The sequence below is a fragment of the Harpia harpyja genome, chromosome 7, assembly GCF_026419915.1.
Source record: "Harpia harpyja isolate bHarHar1 chromosome 7, bHarHar1 primary haplotype, whole genome shotgun sequence".
In the NCBI taxonomy this organism is placed as follows: Eukaryota; Metazoa; Chordata; class Aves; order Accipitriformes; family Accipitridae; genus Harpia; species Harpia harpyja.
Window position 1 is genome coordinate 4,986,328 of NC_068946.1, and position 22,387 is coordinate 5,008,714.

A 22,387-nucleotide genomic window follows, 5' to 3' on the forward strand; every position below is an offset into this window, starting at 1 on the left:
CGCAGGAAGAATACAAAGGAACAGAAGCACATACTGCATAATTCAGAAAAACAGGTTTCTTTTAATTTTTCCTCTTTATTCCAGGTGAGATGCAGTACTTTCCATTTTATAATCCTTTGGATCACAGTAAAATGATCCCACAGGCCCACACAGACAAGGTCATCATACACAGATTTTCTATTACAGGGCACTAGCGGCATTTCACAACTGTCTTTTTATGCACTTCTGCCTTTCCATCCAGACTATAAATTGTTACAAGGCCCTGGGGCAATCCAGCTGTATACTCCATTCAAATCAGGCTTCAAGGAGAAAGCACCACAGTCAAGATGCTTCAATCAAGTAAACACAGAGGCACAAAGGGCAACTGCATCACAATTAATAATGTTTTCTTTTGCATGGCAAATTCACCATTTTTATGTTTTAAAGTTTCTCTCTGATGCTCAGATTCAAAGTGTTGCCCATTAGCATTTTAAATGTGACATCAAATTAAGTCAAAACATGATAAATCAGAAGCATGCTGCGGAAATCCATTTGCTGGTTGGGTTCTGTCTCTCTCTGGAAAAAAGGAAAAGCTTAAAAAGGAAATTTGGACTTATTTATCAAACACTAGAAATTCATACCAAGAACGGTTTAAATTACAGGATTAGAGGACAGATTTGCAAGATGTATTATATTTGTATAAATTGGCTTGTATCGTGGTCAGAGATATCCTGTTATTACCAGCAGCTATGTATTTCTTTTGGCTGTCAGTTATCACCTTTTGGTTTTGTTGTTGCTGTTCTTGTTACTTCTCACTTCACCTCTACTTGTTATCGCAGAGAAAAAGCATATGAACTTCTTGGATGATAGTTCCACTTTCATTTTGGATGTGTCTTTTTTCCCTTTCAACTTAGAAGGTAAGCTGGAATTGCCTTGGTTTCAGTAAATTAATCAGAACTCTATGTTCAATACACTCTTAAAGTGTAATGTTCTGTGACTAGCTACGTTTTCAAATCAGTATGCTCTTACTTGGGATAGAAGTTAAAACTTACCTAAGTTCTACACTCTGCTCTGTTTCTTTCTCCCAAAACACTAATATTCAGTAATCTTATTTTACTGCTGATCTCTGCATACAGATAAACATATTTCCAATAGCCACAGCTCTTTACTACTTTTGATATTTAAATTGAGACAAGTAATCAAAGCTGGATACGCATGGTTAAACCACAACATAGATGCATTCCGTAATTAACATATTCATATTTGAAATGCAGTTACTACTGCTGCATCATATATTTAAGCCAGCGGCTGGTTATTTAAGGTGAGGAGAAAAGTTTGGGGATAAAACAATCTTGTAACCAACACTGCAGGCTTTTTTCTGCTGACAACACACTACAGCAGCTGCTACTGTCTCCTGAGGAAGCAGTTCGCACCACTAGACCTATCAAAGAGCTTGGTACAAAGCGTCCAGGTCTATGCTCCTCTGCACAGAGATACAAGTGCTTGCTGAAATTCTACTGGACTTTAAAGAATACTCCTGTTGGATTTCTCACTCGCATCATGTCACAGAGCTCTCCCTAAAGCCAGTTTAGTTTATGTAACTGGGGCCATGTGCGTGCGTATCTGTGTTATAAAATGGCTACCTAACCCAGTGTCGTGAGTAAATTCACGTTAATCCATCTTCACGAAAGGACAGTGCTTGGCCAGTAGCAGTGCCTGCCCACGACACTAGGTGTTCAAGCCAGTTAGCAAGAAGAGGCAGCAGGGTGATCCTCAGCTTTATAACAGAACAGGTTTCCATACCAAGGAAGTTACATCCTTCAGAATTTCTAAAACACCTTGTCATACCTCTCTGGTAGGCCCACTGAACACAAATGGCAAATTATTCAAGCTAGTTAGTCTTACCTACATATCCCTATGTATCAGTCCTGCAGGCAGTCTAGGTATTTCACACTAGTTGTAAGCTATTAGCTAGCACTATATACCGCCTCCTCGCTCTCCAGCCTGCAAGACTGAAAGCAGCTTTCTTCTAGTTCAGTGGGGTCCTACACAAAAGAGCATCAAAAGCCATCTCAATGACCACTGTGCATGCGTATTAACTGAATTTCTGCATATTAATTGGATTTTCTCTTACAAGACAGTCATCTAAGTTTTAATCATGTATTTTCATCATCTGGAAGTAATCACAATCAACATTTTAATTAAAGAGAATGGACTGAATTTTAGGACTTGTTAACCATTAACAAAGACATAAACTTCACTGTTTATAATACACTGATTATAATGCAAAAAAATCTGTCAAGGTTTAAACTACAATAGAAAACCATGGAATACTACTATTTAATAAAAAAATAATATAGCTACGAAGCTATATCCTCAGTCTGATGAGAACCCAAATCTGTTTCTTCAAATGGCCTGATCCAAAAACAAATTTAGTGAGAACTTCCATTTTCAAAAACATAGCGTTCTTAATTTAAAAAAGAAAAAAAGGACTGGGGGGGGGGGGGGGGGGGGGAATAGGGGGCTGGGTGCAATGAAGCAGCAACAAGTACTGGTGTATGAAAGAAACATGACTGGCTGAGCAGATCCTCAGCTATTTCCTCAAGAAATTCCAGATACTATTCTTCTGCCAGAAACTCAGAACAAGGAGATCAAAGTGATTTTGGCCAGGTTTGATTTATTCTTAGCAGAGCTTAGACTTCAATTCAGAGACCACAATAACAGGATAAGTAACTGAAGTTAGGCTTACTTCTGAAGGACTACATGAAATGAGTGAAGATAGTATCAATTCTGGAAAATTAGCATTTGGGGGAATGAAGCAACATTTGATTCCCAGCTACTTATTTCAGAACTATTGAAGTTCAAAACCTTAGGTCTGCAGACAATTCACCCCTCCTCACTTCCTCTTCATTGCCAACTAAAATATGACTCAGTCATCATTATTCTGCTGTGTATGCTTTGATCAATGTATTTGTAGCACCACAGAATATTTAAAGAATACTTTGTGAAGTCTGTAGATTTTTAACTCATGCCAAATTAAAGTGAACAAAACGTATGCTTCCACAACTTTGTGATGACTAGAAAATTTGTATTTATGACAGCAGTACGTTGACGTTGAAACAACTGCATTGTTAGAAATGCAGTGGTACTATTGCAGAACTAAGTGAAAAGCAGCAAACTGATATACAGGAGACACCTCTTGATGTAAACAACCTTAACATTTTCTCAGACAGAAAAACTAATCAGAAAAACTTGTGGGAAAGGTATTTTAAAAACACACACCTAAGCATTAACTGCTTCCATTTTACTGACTTGCCCATGTAATTTAAACCCCAACCTGCAAGATTGTTCTAGAACAAAACAAACAAACAAAAAAACCCCACAGTAAGCTAACCCTGAATTAAATGCTAATGGATCCCAGTTTTACTACTCTACAAAACACCATTTTCCTCCTCCTTACAGTTGTTCAACAGTCAAGTTACATCAATGAAGTATTGAAGCCACATTACTATACCCTTTTACAAGCTTTATCCAAATGTTCCAGCTTCCCAATTATATTTTGCTATTTCTTATAAAAAAAATAATATTTTTAAAGTAACTGACATTGTAAGAGGAACTAACACAGACTTAAAATAAACGGGTAAATAAGCATTTCCCAAGGAACAAAACAAGGTTAGAGAAGTTGCTCTAAAGCTAATCATAACCTTGCATAATCCAGATTTACAGAAGACCACTTAAACCCAGCCACTTGTTCGGCTGCCCTGATGCGCTTCTGCTTGGAAGGAGGGAGAGCATATACCACAAAGTAACTGAGAGCTAATATTGAGTACCACCAATGAAAGAAGGAACCAATAACCAATAAAAACCTGTAAGGCAACAAACCAAACAGATTTAAGCATTGCTTAAATTGTGTGCAAAACCACAGCTCGTTCCTAATCAAAGTCCTTAAGGATAATCTGGTCTGGAATCCTGAAAGAGAATAGTATTAATCCAGAGCAAAATGAGTTAGCACTAAAGACAGATTAAAAAAAGTTCTGGGTCACAAACAGCACAAAAATAACCCAATCAGTAGGGGAAAAAAAACCCCAACTTGTAACTTGTTTGGGGTTTTTTTCGGTTTGGTTTGGGTTTTTTTTCCCCCCAAGTACAGAGAACTGTCTCATAATCTTCCGATAGGCTAAGGCAATTTCAGTTTTAAAATGTATTAAGTTCAATAATTCAAAACTGGTGAAGTGAAGCGAACAAAGAAAAAGCATTTATGGCATATTACACCCTTTCGCATGACCCAACACCTCATCACTTTAAGGAAAAGAAGCTGTACTTGTAACAGTCAACATTCACAAGTATAGTAAACATTTTAGAATTTGAGGGCAAAAATAAAACAGCAGATTTCCAAAGAACTTGCTCCTCCTAGCGTTCTGCAAAATTCCCAACAAAAAAACAAACCATCACAAGTAACTAACAAAATATCATGAGAACTTCTAAAACATTAGTCTGTATTTTTACATTTTCAATATGTCACTTCACAACAGAACTGCTGCCTTAAGAGAACACCAGAAGCACTGCATAAGAACAGGTACCCTTAGTGATCCAGCTCAGACAAAAGGACATCTTGTTTTTCTACTGGGGAGAAACACAGGTGCAAAAAAAGTATGCTACACACTGCAGTACAGCACAACACTCCATCACAAAGAAAACTAATGTTCACTTTAAGCACCACACATCTTTTTTGCTTTGGAGAATGTCTGCTCTAGCGCCATGTAATTTTTATTTAAGCAACTTGGCTCTGTAGGCAGCTAGGAGGAAAAAAAAATTATTTTCTAAGCAAGACAAGATTCCAGTGAAACACTTTCCACTCCTATCTTTCAATTCTTTTCCACCAATGCCTGCTGCTTCCCTTCAACAAAAACAGGTTAACTAACCATGTTACTATCTATTATTGCAGAAATCAAGCTTTCTAGTAAAAAAAAAAAAAAGTTCAACGCAGGTTTAGAAATGAAAATGCATACATGCTTAGCACTTGAGAGTTCTGTTGTCAGTGGACAACACCCGTACTAAATGTATACCTGAGTATTTCCAGGCAGAAACTTAAATTACATTGCAATCACTGCTATCTTAATAAAAACTAAATTAACGAAAAAAAGAAGTCATTAGCGAAGACATCTGGTATAGTAAAAAAGTTAACATAGAGACACCATTTGGAAATCTGTAAATTTTTTTTATCCAGCAGCTCTATTATTGCACTGTATTAGGTCTGTCCATCTCTGTGGAATTTAATAGATCTCTGCACAGAGGAAGCTTTGCCAACTAGATCTGGTTCAGATCCAGCTACAATGGGTTTGGCAGCATTTTTTTTGCCTTTAAAGAACCGTCAACAAAATTACCTTTATGTTAAATTCTGCTGACTGCCTGAAGATTGACAGACTTCCTATAGAATATTCTACCAACACAGCTGAGATGGTTTGTCAAAGGACTACCAATTGCCAGTAGAAAGATCACCATGCCTCTCTATCGAAGTATCCAATAGATACTGGTAATCAATTCTAGAGAGTTATTCACACAGAATGAACACAAAGAAAGTTTGTCAGAATTAATGCCGTAACTAAAATTTACGATCGATTTAGCAAGCGCCAGTTAGTGGCCACTATAGAAATCGCAGCAAAATTCTTGATTATGCAAAGACAAAACAGAATAGAAGGCAAAAGCTGAAAAATATGACCTGTTAAAGAACAGAACTTTTTTTTTAATGGTATAAGGAAGCATCTGATTTAATAGATAAATTGGACCAACGCTGCACTGCTAATTTGTTGAAAAACAGAGAAAGAAAAATATCTGGACGTTTTCTCTGCTATCCCTTCCCTTATCCATCCTGAAACCTTACCAACTTCTGAACCTAAAAGGCTCCTAAAACAGGCAGCTGGTTTTCAAACCCACTCAGATCTCAGCATGCAGCCAGCAGCTGAAATGTATAAGCGAGTTTTCACTCACTCCCTGTTTCTGCATACCATCCATCTGCTTTTTTAAGCAAAGTTCAGACAGATGAAAATAACAGAAGAGATCCAAGACACCGTGCCTTAAAAATACTCACTGTTACCTCACCCCTGATTTCCAACCCTTTACTTGGGTCCTAAACAAGCACAGCATTTCCTTGGATTCTAAGAATACTACTACATCAGAAAGGAATTGTATCTATTTAGAAAGTCTTTTTCACAGCAATTGTCATTTTGTGGCAAGGCAAAGTAAAAGCAAATGTACTTGCCTTGGCACCTTCCACTGAAAAACAGACACAAACAAAACCTTCCTTGAAGACACACAATACTTTTTTCCCCTGTGGTACCTTTCATATCACACATCATTCTAAACAACAAAAACAGTGAATTTGACTAGTTTCTTAAAACTTCACTATTAAAATGAGTCTCAGTTATGCAGTAATTCTAAAACCAGAACACAACACTGCAGCAAAACATCAAGGAACTTAAGCTGCCGCAAGCTACTGAAGTATCTTCCATTCATATTTACCATACCACCATCAATAAAAAAACCCCACCCTACTCCTATCTGCACAAATTCAAGTTCAAAGACAAGCAACTTAGTCATAAGATTATCAGGCCAGGCAATACACTTGGAAACTCCTGGCTTTCTTCCTCTGGCTGTTGAGTACTCTCCCTGTCAACTGAATTCAATGGAAGATGTGAATGCTCAGTATGTCTGCAAGCAATCCTTCTGAAATTACTCAACATGAACGCTCGCAGTAAGACAAAAGATTTCCCAAACCTGGTGTAAGTCTCCGAAAGCATAAGATAAATCTGAACTCAAAACAGAACTGAGCATTAAAGTGTTAGGACCAAAGCTCTAACACCACCAGTTTAGTTAAACACAAAGTGACAAGAAGGCAGACCTTATAAAAGCCATTGCAACATTAAAAGTTCATTCACTCAAAGGCTGCAAGCAACCCCACTATCGTCTTCATGCTTTTAAGACACAAATAGCTTTTGAAGAAGGAAAAATTATTCCTGACTGCCTTCTCACTAAGAATATTCTACACATATATCATTAGCGAGAAAAAGTGAAACAAATGGAAGTTACCACTTGTATTCACAGACAGTTGCGGGAAAAAGGAAAGTTGATAAGCATTCATATTGAAGACTAACAGATACCTTGTTTCATTCATCTTCCCCTAACCTTACTGGTGGTCCTTGTGTACTGAAACGTCTTTAAAAAAATAAAAACACCATACCTAAACCACAACACCCAAAACCACTTACCAGAACTATGGACATCAGGCATGGGGGCTGGGGGGGCAGGGGGGTCGTGGTGGGGTGGTGGTGATATCATTAGATTAACACAGTTGCCTCTAAGTATCATAGAGAATTAGGCATAACAAGAACTACAAAGTTTGACCAGGAACTGAGTGTGCATTTTCCTTCTCGAAGTCTGAAGCGCATTATGCCAAGTAGATGCTAAACAGCAAGTTTGAACTACTACAGATGGTTTTCAAAACTCATTACTAGCACTAGAGAGTAGAAGAGGACAAGCAATAAAGGAACAAGCGGAGTCCCTTCTGTCATTCCACAGGTTTCAAATCCCTGCTTTTTCAAAGTGGTTTCCCAGCTGCAAGAATAGTCAGTGCATTTCTTAAAAGCATGCCAAGAGGTTCACATAGCAGAACAGTATTCCTATCGTACCTTTGGTGCTGGTGTTATTTAGCTCTCTCCCCAAGAACATCTGAGACTATCAACACGTTATTGGAAGTGATTCTGAAAGATGATATTAATCTTACAGCACAACCCATGTTATGGAAGTACTGAAGCAATGGCAGACCAGAAAGGACACGACAGTTAATTTAAGTGCCACTTCTTGTTGACAGTTTCCCTAAGACACAACACATCATAGTTAATCATAGTTTACTTCTCAATTCCACAAAGTTATTTACATGAACCCCAGAAAGCTTGGAGGAATCCAGTACCACAGAAATGGCAAAGACAAAAGAGGATAAATGTTACCCGTGACAGTTTCTAACACAGTTAAGCTGGATTGATCTAATTGCTTAACTTCTTCCCACATGGCCAGCCTTAACGCACCATTTGATTTTTTCACTCAGGAGACAGACCTAGAAATCTAGCTATCCTCCTCCAGTTGCCCTCAATGCTTGGAAGCCAAATCTGCTGCTCTTCCTCCCAACCTCAGCTTATCCTAATACAACTAATACAACTCACAAAGGGAATGACCGATCTCTACAGCATCACAGGTCTGCTTCATGTGAAGCAACACACAGCAACAAAACACAGGATGGCAACAGACAGATGACAAAGAAATTACAGTAAGTAAAGCTTTATCACAAGGATTTTATGGCCATTGATGAAGGGCAGTTGCTCTTCAGGAAAGCAAAAGAGCTGTTCCTCTAGTGTAATTTTTAGTAGAGCTCATTCATCTTAAGGTAAAGAGAAACTTGTGATGGAAGTATAAGCTAATGCAACAAAGTATACCATTTTACCTGCCATAATTGCTGGAACTCCAAAGAGCATGCATAGGAAAACAATTATTGGTTTCTCCAAGACTCAAGAGGCAGACACTAGAGTACAAAGGTGCTCTGAAATTATTTGTAACATCTGCTTCTGGAGTAGTATGACTTCATCAAGTTGTAAGTAATCTCACCCCTTTTTCCACACTGGTATTTGTGAAAGCAAAGCAGGCAAAACAGTTCTAACCACAAAGATGCTGTTTCTGTTACAACTTGAGTAACATGAGAGGGAGTAAGCCCATTTACAGGGAATGCACCACTCTCTACTTCAGTATTTGCTTCTACCTCTTTGCCTCCTGCCATCTGTCTGTCAAATGAAGGAAGCTTGAACACTAAACTGGAAGGAACTGCCAGACTTCATAGAACCAGTTTCTAGTTCCGCAATAAACATAAAATCGTATCTAATTATGATTTAAGATCTTACTGGAAAAAGCAAGTTAAACCCTGGTTTACTTAAGAATGAAACTGAACAGTACTCTAGCCTCATCCCCAGAACGAGCCCTCTGTACCTTTTACCCTGCAGGATAGCACGCATGTATCAGACAGCATTTGCATGGTTGTTTTTAACTCCCTCCTTGTGGTTTTTTTTTTTTTAAATGCAAGCTTACATTCTTTGTTTTTATCAGTAAAAAACCATCACCACCATCAACTCCTGTGCCTGAATTGCACCTAGAACACAGGAAGTATAGGGTAAGACTCATACACTCAGCCAAAAACTTTTAGTTTATGACAACTAACATGATAACGTACTTAATTAGTAGGCAACATTTCAAAGCTGTTGTCTTTAACTTCCCTGCTTCGCTTGACATATTTAGCTGAAGGCAAAACAAGACTCTTTTCCTGTTGGTATCTCACACTAGAAGAGAAATCAAGTGTCCTTTCCACTGTACATCTTTCCTTTCCCCCAACAGTAAAATCAACAGTGACAACACTGAAGATTAATTTTTGTTAGTATAATCAGCATCAAGGGTCTTTTTGGTTTTGTCATTTTTACAGGTTCCTTTCATTCATGTCAGTAAGAAGAAAAAAAATTCTAACAGAGGAATTAAAGAACTCAGAGCAGGCAAAAGTAAACATAAACCAATCATACTACTTCCATGTGAAAAAATATGCAAAATTGCCAGCAACCCTGATGTCATATCCTTTGCACATTGAAAACATGAGAAAAGAGAAACCACTCAAAAAAATTTTAAAGGTATTAAAACATACTGCAATACACTTCCCACATAGTTTTGCAAACAGCTTTAATGTGTTGTAGGAGACCAATGATGACAACAGAAGCTTCAGCTTTTGTTGTTAATATCCTGAGCAATTAATGCAACTCAGCAGGAACTTATTGCCCAGAATGGCAACTATCACATTGTAATTCCAGTCAGACACAAAAGCACCTGCTAATGTGCAAGAGTAATACAACTGTGGCTTAACCCGTTGCTAGAACCTGTGAACTACAAATCCAACGACTCCTTTAAAAAAAAAAAAGGGGGGGGGGGGCGGCAGAGGAAGCAAGCAAGCCCATGCCAAGCACTACTACGGACATCAGTACTGAAGAAAGTCTACATGTTCTCCTTCACTGTGCTCTCACAAAATAAACTTGTAAGGAGTAAAATGGAAGACTTGAGTCAAAAACCTTGGAAAAGGAAGACATACTTCGATATCAACAGATAGTGGGTGATCTACATCTCTAGACTATGCATTGATAAGAACAACATTTTAGTACATATTCAGAACTTCCATAAACCAACAACAGCAAGATGATCAGCAGTTAGTTACACTACCCAAAGCGCTGCAAAGCCCAATACAAGCATAGGCGCCCTTTGTGTCAAACAGGCAGCAGCTTCCTGCTCTGCACTGCGTAAGCAGCAAGTGGTTTTCCGTGCAGCTACAGCATACTGGGAAGAAACATGTTTAACCTTTTAATCTGAATTTGTACACTTAAAGGGAGCAAACCACAACTCCAACAAATCTGTTCTTGCACAGGTCCCTTACTTTTCATTGTTAAAGAGTTAAAGTAGTATTAAATGTTACTTTATATTTTTTCCGAATCAATCTTGTCATACTGGCATAGTTTCTCTTTGCATTCTCAACTGTCAGTACACCAGTGAGCTGAGATACACAGGCTACCCAAGTCAGCCCACATGCTTCCATTTACACAGCTGTGCTATATAAAGCTAGAGGTAAAGGCACAGCCAAATTTAACTTCCCAGGAAAAACTTAACTTACTGAGCCGCAATTTCCCAACAACACTCAACTCAAAGTTAGTATTCCTGTGGGTTACACCTTAGGATGATGTAGACCACAATTTGAATTCTACAGCCCAGTTAACTACGTCTATACCAAGGAGAGATCACTGCCTTAACAGCAAAACAGCTACTATTTCAGAAGCTAAAGATTTACGCAGAAGGAGTGAGGAACTACAGGAGGAGATACAGACTAATATTGCCATCTCACTGGAGAATGGGGCAGGGAAAAGGAAGAGATGTGAAAATTTTCCTTACCAGTTTGAAGTCTTGAATGCTGCAGATGAAATACGGGGTATTCGGCCGGCGACTTTCAATATATACGCAATCTTTAAAAAAAACAAGATTTTTAAAATAATGGAAATTAACTTCTGTACCTCCAAGAAAAAAAAACCATAAAAACAGGATAAATTAAAAAACAGCTTAAGCTTATAAAGAGCCACCATTTCATTTGCATAACATGTAATTTATTCCAAGTGTGATCTAAAAATAGAAACTAGATGCTTTATGATGATAAATAAGGGAATTAACTGCATAAAAATTAACTTTGATTTGAATAGACATTTTGCTAGAAAAACAGAAGAAAGTCATATAAGACCATTCTGAATTTAGTTATCAAAAATGACCAGGTCATAACCTATGAACCAGATGAAAATAAGACAGGAAACTAATCAGATCTTCTGTGGTTAGCTTGCTATGAAGAACCTAGCACTAACATATTTTCTCTTCTAATTGTGAAGAAAACCAAGGCAACCAGTCATAGATGAAATGCAGCAAACTAAATTAGATTTACCTCAGGGAAGGACTGGGCTTTCTCAAATTACATTTGACATGACAGAAACTGCGTAATTATTTGTTTGCTTTTGACAACTGGACTTTACAAGGTTGCTGTAAAATAAGGTCTGTTGTATTAAAAACAGTCTTGGCAATAACCGCAACAAAAGCAGTGCCTCAGAATAAAATTACAGCAAGGATGGGAAAGAGGTGCCTGACTAATGATAATGACCTTAGAAATCAGAATTCACACACAGCTTGCTAGAAGGCAAAGATACTACTCCCAAAGCCAAACAAATATTTAAAGGACAGTCATCGCGTTCTCCTTTTATATCCAGATAGGTAACTGCTACTCAAGAGACAGAAGGCACAAAGAACACCACCTATTCACGAATGATTCTCCATGAACCTTTTTGTACTTCTACAGAAAAATTCCGAAGTCTTAGAGTTTTAAGACACATTTAAAAACACAACTAATACCCCACTTCATGTCTTGTAAAATCTAAACGTTGTTCAAGACATACATTTTCTAGTTCTTATGCTCCACCAAGAACATTGCTAAGGATGCATTGTTATTGTTTATAGCAATAAAACATCCTCCTTCTGAAAGAAAAAATAAACCCTTCATTAATCATTTGAAACGCAACCTGTACCCAGGCATTTTCTTGCCACTGAGAGTTAACTCAAACATTTATTTAAAACAAAGCAACTTGGCAGCTATTTAGCAGAACTACCTTAGGACTATCAAAAGTGCAGGTAGAGTCTTAGTAGCCACATCAACCAAGCTGGAAAAAGGCCAGGCTTTTCAAATCTATAGCATTTCAATGATATATGCCAGAAATACATGGTTGTGCATCTGATTTTAAATGTGGCAGCAGTATAGTATCTTGCTCTGATGAGAGACAGAGGTGTACACCACCCATCTCCATTAATTTCAGATAACTGATGTTTTGCCAGGATCAAAGCAACTTCACTGGCAAAGCAAGCCTGAAATGCACTTAGCACCTTTCCCCAAATTCTGCACTGCTTGTCGCAATCCTGCGGGTCTGGACTTGCTGCTTTTGGCTACAAGCACAGTCATAACCCAGCAACACTAGATTATACTAGTATTCTAGTAAAACACCAATATCTTCATTTTACAGCCAAGAAATTGTAGCCCGAAGTAGTCAGGCAACAGGCTGAGATTTCAGAGTTGGTGTTTGGGGTTTTTTTTGGATGAAGCAAGGAAATGAACTTTTGAATTACAGTCCCATACTTCATGCCATAAAAACTCTTCCTATTCTGGGACATTTCATGGCCACAGAATTTACATTCTGCTTATACCAGAAGATGTTCCTCTCTATCTCAGTGGCGAGACCAAGAGGGAAAAAAGTTGGAAACAGTTCTAGCTTTTCTACCAGTCATTTAAAATTCAAGTGTAAAATTTCTTCTCCATTTTCCTTTTCTGTAACTTCCCTTACCTTCCTAAATTCTATTTTCAGATCATCTCTACAAATTCGCAAGTAGGCCTTTATTTTGTCCCATGTCAGCAGTATGTCAAGGCAACGTAGCCAAGGTTTCTAAAAAACTAGTCCCAGAAAAATTAAACCTGAAACCTAGTACAGTTTCAGATGCAAAACTGTTCGCCTCCAGCATCCTCATTATAGGCACTACCCATCGAACTGACTTTTTTAATTGCAAAGCCATGACAGCAGTACCTCTTTTCCCCAGTAGGCTATAAAATAATCTCTAGGTACCAGTCTCAAATTAAGCCTGCTGATCAGCATAGCTAGAATTCCACGTTCAATTGAAGGAATTCAAAGGCAAAAGTATTTCTCAGTTATTCTGACCCATGATTTCCATCTAAACTGGAAAAGATGCTGGTCTTCAGGTGCTTACAAATCAGGTTGAGGTCAGAGCACGTAAGTATCACAGTCAGGCAGGTCACCTTGAGTTCTGCAGAAAGTCTTCTGAAGAAACTCCTCAAATGGCAAGCACAGGTCACTGTGGTCTACATCCCCCAGAAAATCTAAATGCTAACAAACAGCTAAAAGCAATCACTTCAACTGTCACCAAAACCTTGCTGTGAGAACTCAAGTATCAGGAGCTTTTAAAAAGGAACTGGGGAAAAGTTCCTTAGACCACCCTCTTCAGAATAAAATCAATTTAGCACAAATAGTACCTAGTTGTGAATAGATTAGGCAATTCCTTGACTTAAAAAACTAAATCCATGGGGCACAAGTTCCTAGAACAGATCACCTGCTCAGGAACATCCCACAACCACATACAGGAAAGTACGAATTGAGGGCCAAGTGACAGCAACAGTGCACAAAGGGTGGCCTGGAACATAGACTTTAACAGAGCACCTGAATCCTCTCAAATGCTTGGCCCTGTAACCACGCAAGGAGTCAATTCCTGCTGGTTTATCACATAACCATAGTAACTATCTGAAGCAAAGCCTGTAAATCCAAGTGTCGAATTTCCACCTGCAACACTATTTGTAAAACAGGCTTCTTCACCACACCGTTCTCCATCCATTGCAAATTGCACTGTTAATCACTTCACAACAGTATTTGATAAAGTCAAGTGAGCTTGACAAAATAGATTTTAGGCTGAAAAATCTATTGCTTATTTTATAGTAAGAGTCAAAGACACAGGATAAGAATCTGGATTAACCTGAAATCATAATTGTATCCGCATCAGTAAAGCTCCTCTCCAAGTGTACAGAAGGAATGTAATTATAGCAGAGTTGTGTCCACGTTCCCACTAGACACACAAATGTAACAACTCACAGCTTGACTGTTCCGAATCAGAACGTAGCGTTCAAATTCCAAACCAAACAGTTCTCCTGAATTTTTTTTCCTATTAACTAGAAGTTAATGTTATTTAACTTACACAAATTTAACTGAAATCTTTGAGAATTTCTGTTACTGTAATAAGCTTTGATCATTCTTTACAAAAGCATCCACAAAAATAGCACTGAAATGAATTCGTGACTTCAGGCCACAAGTTCCAAAAGCCTTTCTTACATGAGAAACACCACTACTGACCTTCCCTACGCTTGCTGTCAGTTATAGTTCCCTATGAGTCCTGGCCTCTTTTGAGAACTTCTGCACTTTTATGCTCTTTTTAGCATAAAATTGCAAGCAAAAGTAAGAAGTCAACTTCAATACAGCTAGCATCTCTTTAGCTGGTGTCCACCAGATGTAAACTTAACCCCAACTAAATTAAGAGATAGTAACAAAGAGAAGAAGGATAATGGAATCAACCAAAGAGTGAAACAATCAACACTAGAAAGGCAGGTGTTTAGAGACATTTTTGTGCTATAAGCATTAAGTAAAGTTTTTAGAGCAAAGAACTCTAAATTTTAAAGCAAAGTAAAAGGAAATGGTGAGAAAGAGTTAACTCATATTGGATTTATTAGGAATCCTTAATACCACTCTAGCATTAGAGCAGAGAAGAAGACATGGTCAGGAGTACAATCTTTCAAAAATGCTAATGGTAACCATGTATTTACTAAATATAGTGATTTGTCTTATTGATGGCAGCATCACAGGAAACTATGCTAAATAGCAAGGCTATATAGGCATCTAAGTAGTATCAGTCTGAAGCTTTCTGTTGCATATTTTCACTATCTATAATGTAACAAACCAAATGCCTTGCACCAGGAGTCTCAAGAGAAATAGAAAAAAGTTTCATGAATGTAAAATGCACCAAGATCTTGGGGTTTTTTTCTTTAGTAAGAAAATAACAATAAACAGTTTTACATAACAACCTTCAGTATCTCTGTAGAATCGCGAAGAATTACGTCCTTTTATTTCAAGTACTACTTGCCTTTTCCAAATGACCGATTTCAAATCGCGCCTAGCTAGGACTGTAGCAACTGCTGCAACAGCATGCATATGTTCATTTTAAAAGCTTGAAATATGATACATGTAATCAACCATCAACACCAGAACAACAGTAATCTATTTGATTTGTAACTCACACTTATACAGCACTTTTCATCCAAAATCCTGAAAATCCCACAGAAGCTATTAAGTCAGTCTCTCTTGGGAGGTAAGCATCTGAACTGCCTTGCACCACCAAACGCATCCTCTTCACCTCCTTGCATTGATACAGTATGATTCAATCCAGTTTAATCAGAAGCTATAGCAATTTAACCATATCAAAGTATTCCTGCACTATTTTGTTATCCCAGACTTCCTTGGCTAATCATTCCATTTAGACAGGCCTCTACTCACTCAAACCAACTGCTCAGTATCCCAGGTGAATCATGCATTTACATGATGTTCCACCACTCATTTGGGGGAAGTTTTTCAGGATTCACTGGGGAATGTGTATAAAAAGCTACAAGATTTCAGATACAGGAAAACACCACAACTTCCAAGATTATTTCTTTTTAATATCTCAGTTTTGCAAGCCTCATTTCCAGTGTTATCAGACAGCACACAGAATAAACAGCTAAGCATCCCTCTTAAATGGCTGACACAGAAGTAAGAGAATCTGCCATCTACTATGGATAAAGCAAACATGTTGACTCACTAGTATGTTGCATTTAAGTAAGGCACTGCTGGCTGCCTGCCAAGATTTAAAACAAAGATGACATCCAGTTAAGATGTCTCCAAAGCAATAGAGGCCATACAGATAAGAAAACAAGTTAATCCAGGCGCAAAGCAATGTCATGAACACTAGAAACAGGAGAAGTGCCAAAAGGAGAACATTTACAGATGCATTCACATTAGCCACTCAAAACTCACCATAAAGAGCAACTACTTTCATTTACCAAAAATCCAAAATACAAATACATTATTTTGAAGAACAGCTTCGATGTGGACCCGAGCAACAAACTGTATGTCATTTTTCTAATGCAATGAACCTGCGTAGATAAGACTTACGCCCATGAAAAATACAGAATAGCCCCTCCTTATCCTTAGCACACTGGAATGTGCTATTGCACCCTTTTTTTTCCACTGATCACATACTTCTGGAACATTTTGAGCTCTTTACGGCTACAGAGAACTTCTGCATAGTCTTAAGACAGCTTCAGTCAAATCTCATCACTACTGCTCAGGCTGCTTTGTGTCCAAGCCCCTGACAACTACAAAAGATGCCCCATTTGTCATAAAGAAAAAACTAAAATATTTAAAGTCACAAAATAAATATGCTCCTCACACAGACAAGTTTACTTCCTTTCAAATTCTTTTACTGATCAGCAGGTTTATATAACTGGAGTGACATGCACTCTCTTCACACTAAATGGAAGTCTGAAGCCTGAGGCTGTTTGTCAGCCTAAAATACAATGAACCCATATATAGTCTCCCTTCAGACACTCAAAAGAAATTCTGGTCAGTTATTTCAACATTTATTATTCTAGAAAAGAACTCACACTACAAGTATGTTTCAGACATCTATTTGCTCCTGCAATATTAATATTCTTTTCTACCAACCTTACCATTCAATCCTTTCCACTCAAAAAGCCCAACAAAACCAACCAAACAAAAAATCAAACTGACAATAAATTTCCTGATTTAAACATGTCATCAACTGAACGGCTCAGTGTCATGTCCATGGAAGTTGCTCTATGGTGATATATAATTCCTAGCCCCCTGATCTTCAAAGAAATACTATCCAACACTCAAAATGTTACTTATCTAACTACATAGAATTATGGACTGAGTGGCACATAATTGTAATTAAGCCATTCCACTTCATGCCTACTCATCCAAGTTGAGTAAGTCACTAGTTTGCCCTCTCTGAGTGTACTACGTCCGACAGCGGACTTGGTTGCAGCTACTGACACTTGGCAGCTTGGGGGCAATACACGTTCGCAGAGAAACCCTGACAAGGTAAGTTCCCTACAAACCAAAATACAGTTCAGAAGGGCAACAAATACTCACAAACACCACCACACTGGCTCCACACCCAGTGCTTGCTCTTCACTGTTCTATGACAGTCTTTCTCCAAACCCCAGCTGACTAAAAATCCAAACTCACAAGAGGCCTTGGCTTAAACATAAACAAGTTAATCCCTCTATGCATACTGCATCACCATTATTCTTTCACTTACCTTCTCCCTGCTCCCTCTAACTTGCAAGGTAGTGATAACCCTGAAATATTTTTCTTAGCCTGTATTCTGTCCACCTCCAAACCCTTCAAGTCTCCTTCCCTTCCCAGTCATTTTTTTCTTTTCTAGTCCTTATTACAGTTGCATCAACAACTACATTCTGTATTGGCTGCTCTGTCATCTGCAAAGATCCCTTGAAAATTGAACTTAAGGATGTGTTTTGTTAGGCAAGGCTCATGACTCCCTTTATCAACAGAATCATACCAGTAAGAGAAAAACAAAAGGAGATGCCTGATTATCTACATTGACTCAGTGAAGAAAATCAGCAAAACAAAGAAGTTACCGTAAAGTAGGATGAAATATAGCAGGCAAAATTGTTGCTCTGAACATCCTTACACACTTACCAAAGTATAAGTTAATTTCTTTTACTGAAGAATAGTCATCCTCACATCATCCTGCATTTATTAGTAAATAAGAGCAAGCATGAAGCAAGTAACCACACAGGAAATGGGTGTGCTATAAATTCACGCTCTGGCTTTCTCCACAGCAAGATAACATCCAGGCTTCAACTTCCAAGGGCTACCTCAGACAAGTTAACCATCTGATCTGTTACACCACAGAGTTTACTGGTGACAAACCAGCAAACTCTCCAACAGGAAGAAACTAAAAAAAAAAAAAAAAAAAAAGAAAAAAACAGACAATAAAAGGGATTTCCATAATCTTTGCCACTATGATAGCAAAATAGAGTGAAGAAATCTTAAGTTCCCTGCACAGCTAGTGGGATTCCCTGCCTGTCTCCAACCATAAGCGCATTTGCTTACTTTCCTATTTCGTGTAAAATGTCCCACCGGAGATGAAGTATTTCTACGACACATGGTACAGAGTCATTATGCCTTTGGGCTTGTGATATTCACCAGATGTGCCCTAGTTCTGAAGGGTTACATTAATATTCCCACACTAAAAGCTCCTGTTAAAATTAGAGCTTCAATACATGGGCTTAAAGATCTTTTGGAAAAAAAGCCCAAGCACCTCACTTTTCTGAACACATGAACCTTTATCAGCTTAAATGCTGCTGTTTATGTGGTAACATAACATCTTCACCATCAGAATCCTTTTACATTTCATCTAATGAGTCAACACTTGGCATCATCCAAGAAACAAAGCCTTAGGCTCTCTACACAGCACCACACTTCCACAGGAAAGATATTCCTTGAAAGCCATTGTCAAGGAATTGTCTACAACCTCCCACCATTGTATTTCAACACTCACAAGCTCAGACTTCAGTGTTGCTGTAAGCAGCCAGAGTTTCAATATACATGCATTTCCCAGTTTTGACATCCCAGTATCTTACTGGATTACAACACATTCCTTCCCTCATTTTGCTTTCCTTTAAATATTCTATGTTAGAGTTAGAGGTTCTGAAAAACAATACGCCAGATGTGTAAAAAAACCACTCAGTCTTAACAACTTAGGTACAACTTAAGGGAGCTTGTCGGACACCAAGTTTAAATAGTTCACACATCAACTCTCGCATTGTCACAAACAACAAGATGAATCATCAAGCTCATGTAATCATGTAACACATGCTCTATCTTCAACCATTCAATCACTACGCTTAAAACCATACTTCAGGTATACTTATCCCTGCAGCATATGCGTACACTCCTGTTTCACATTCACCACTTCTAACTTAATATAAAGATAGCAGTTATCCCAACACTCATTTAGTCTACAGATTCAGTTGCACCACAGTAGAAATTCATATGATGGATCTGAGAAACCATAAAAGTCTCCAGGCAAGCCCTGAGAGACTGGTTTGTTTCACCAGAACCATCCTGGATTTTTTCTTTTTTAAAAGGGGGGGCGGGGAGAAACCCAACTGTTTCTCGAGGTAGACCCCAATTCTTTGGGACACAAAATTTTATTTATAGACTTTACAGAGTCATATATATAAAAGGACTTGAGAGGGAGAGAGACAGACAGACACTCTTCACATGTGTGCATGTGTATATATATGTATATATGCTGAACACTAGTTGTGGGATAGGCAAATAATTAAAGGATATTTACATTCCTCCATTCTGGTGTCTAAAATTAAAAGGCTTAGTTGTCCTAGTGCCCTCTGCCAACCAGTGAAGAAGCATGATCAGGCAATTTTGAACTGTTCTCCAGAAATACCTCTGCCCAAGCCAAAACTAGTGGGAACCCCAAGCAGCAGGGCTCTTCATTTCCACGTCTCAGGTACTTTAAGTTAAATGCCAAAATCCTTCACCACCACCATCCAGAACAGTTAGATACGATTAAGAGCGTGATACCAGCAGCTACAGATCATTCATAACCAAGTGGTACCTTTCAACAGATCAGAAAAATATTTGCAACATGCACCGAATTCTAAACGTTGACATCTGAATTCGCCTGTATGCTTAATACAGGAAAATTACCAAACCCTTAAAAACAAAGGTCAATAACGGAAGCAGACCTCTAACTACAGCAATACATTTGGCATGATGGTTTAGTAACAAATGTAGAAACGTATGGTTTTAACTAGAAAAATATTACCACTGACAGGTAGGGAGCTATACAGTTGCCTCTCTTCCCCCCATATGGCTGACAACAAACAAATTGCTAGTCTGATCTTTTAGTGTCACTTCCTGCTGAGCAGATTCCAAGCAACACTGCTGGCTCCTTGTCAGAAAACAATGTGTTAGAGCCCTGTTCTGCAATAAATGGTTCAACCAATTTACTGTGTTCATTTCAAACTCACAGGAGTATTCCCAATGCCTGGACTACAGTTCTTATTTGGCAAATGATTTTATTATAAACTGGTATCATAGTGAATCCATTTTCTTTAAGGGGTTTTGCTGCTGTTTAATGGACTGTCAGTATAATTTAGATTTCATCTATTTAAACTCATTCAAGCCTGGCTCCTGATTGTACAATAAATGGAACATATTTCTATTCAACAAAATTAATGACAGCTAATTGTAGTCTGCAGTTCCCAATTTTATAAAAGCAACTGTTCTGCAGTTTAGGCACCCAGCTACATCATTTCCCACACCAATTATTTTTCTGCACTTTTCATGCATGTCCACAACGCTATACAGTTCTTGCAAGATGTATTCAGACGTACTTTGTTAACAATTTTCAAACAAAGCAAACATTTTCTTAGAGAAAGTAGTGTTACCAAAAAAATGCCACACTGAAAGCAAAGACTTTGTAGATGGTCAGCCACTAACTCATGCTAGGGTACCCTCCCGTCTTAGAATTGTCTGTCTTTTTTGATTAAACACATGAAAAGGGAGGAGGAGTGGGAATAAGAGTGCAGGCCACTAAGAAAAATTAAATAACCAGTTAGTCTAAGAGCTCCTTTACCAACAGATAAGCTTTATTGCACACATGCCATTTAAAACAGTCTTTTCTGATCTTTTAAGGTCACAGCAAACTTTTGCTAGAGGTACAACATTTGCTCCCGACACTTCTCACTGGTATTTTACAAATGCCTACATAGCCACGTCTCTCAAACCTGAAATGGATGGATTTCAATAGCTCTTCACAGACACTCATTTCTACAGTACTGTTGAAGACACAAAACACGAGCAGCACCACAAATACACCTATGTGACCTCACTTTTTTTAGATATCCTTAACTTTTTTTCTATTAAAAAATCCTTAACACGCAAATTACAACACACTTGAAGAACAATGGCTACAGTTAATTTCTCTGAGACCTTAAACACAATCATTAATAATAAGCCTTAAGAAACCAACAGAAGAAGTTGTCACAGTCTCCATTAAATCAACTGAACCATCTCCACAATGTCTTCAAATAGTGCATGCAATTGGCCAATACACACAAAAATCCAAAGAGATGATGGGATCAAGATTCTGTATCACTCAAGATACAGCATCTTTCTTCTCACGTACTTTTCATTTACTTGTGTTTCCCAAGTTTTGGCAATGAGTCAATGGTGGCATTAGAAGAAATCAACAGTATACAGCTAGCCCATGAAGCTGTATTAATGTGAAAAATGGCATCTTTACATGGCTTTAAGTTTAAGAAGTTCTTCTATTGGACCATGCATAATTATAACTCCATGCTCTAGTAGACAAAACAAGCACACCAAGAGGACTTGGAAGAGAAAACTCTTCTATTCCCAAGCCCACCACAAACACCAAATGGTTACTTAACTTCTCTCCCTTAGCTACCCTTTTGATAATTAAAGTGCAACACACTACAATACCACATCAAAATATGGATGGGCTTTATTTGTGTAGCCCTCGACTAGAAAAAAATTACAGCCATTACTATCTCCCTAGTAATTGGCCCATCACTTCATCTTCCCGATTAGACAAATTGATAGAGAATAATCCATTTTATAAGTTGTTGGTGCAGTCCTGAACAGAAACACATGTTCAGAAGGGGAAAACAAAATGTGTCACTTGAGTAAGGATGATTTTCACACAATACCATACTTCAAATACTGCAGTCTGTTGCCTCAAAGCCTGCTGTGATGCAAATACAGACACTCCCATCAAGTAAGTTTATGTGATATCCTCCCTGTTGTCTGATAACCTGATACTCACCTACCTGCAAATATCTAGCAGCACTGAAAAAATACCTGTATTTAAAAAAAACCAGTATGTATTCTCCAAAACAAAAATATTTTCCTATTGTTTAAATTTGTAAATAGCTCTGAGATACCTTTTATACAGAACAAATTAGTACAGCAGCTGTAAAGCTGATCTTAGAGCAGAAGTGTATTTACTTTGTTTCAACACTGCTATGTTACTTTTTTTTTTAATTTTAAAGCATAACAATCATGCTAGTATG

The 22,387-nt window shown here is 38.0% G+C and overlaps 1 protein-coding gene across 5 annotated transcripts in view; it reads right to left on the reverse strand.

The window, feature by feature from the left end:
- Positions 1-22,387, reverse strand: part of RERE (arginine-glutamic acid dipeptide repeats) — a 257,136-nt gene that overhangs the window by 147,059 nt on the left and 87,690 nt on the right. For all 5 annotated transcript variants that reach the window (XM_052791717.1, XM_052791716.1, XM_052791713.1 and 2 more), the window contains exon 3: positions 10,996-11,066. In XM_052791717.1, coding sequence (XP_052647677.1) covers positions 10,996-11,066 — 71 coding nt within the window. The remainder of the gene's footprint in view (positions 1-10,995; positions 11,067-22,387) is intronic.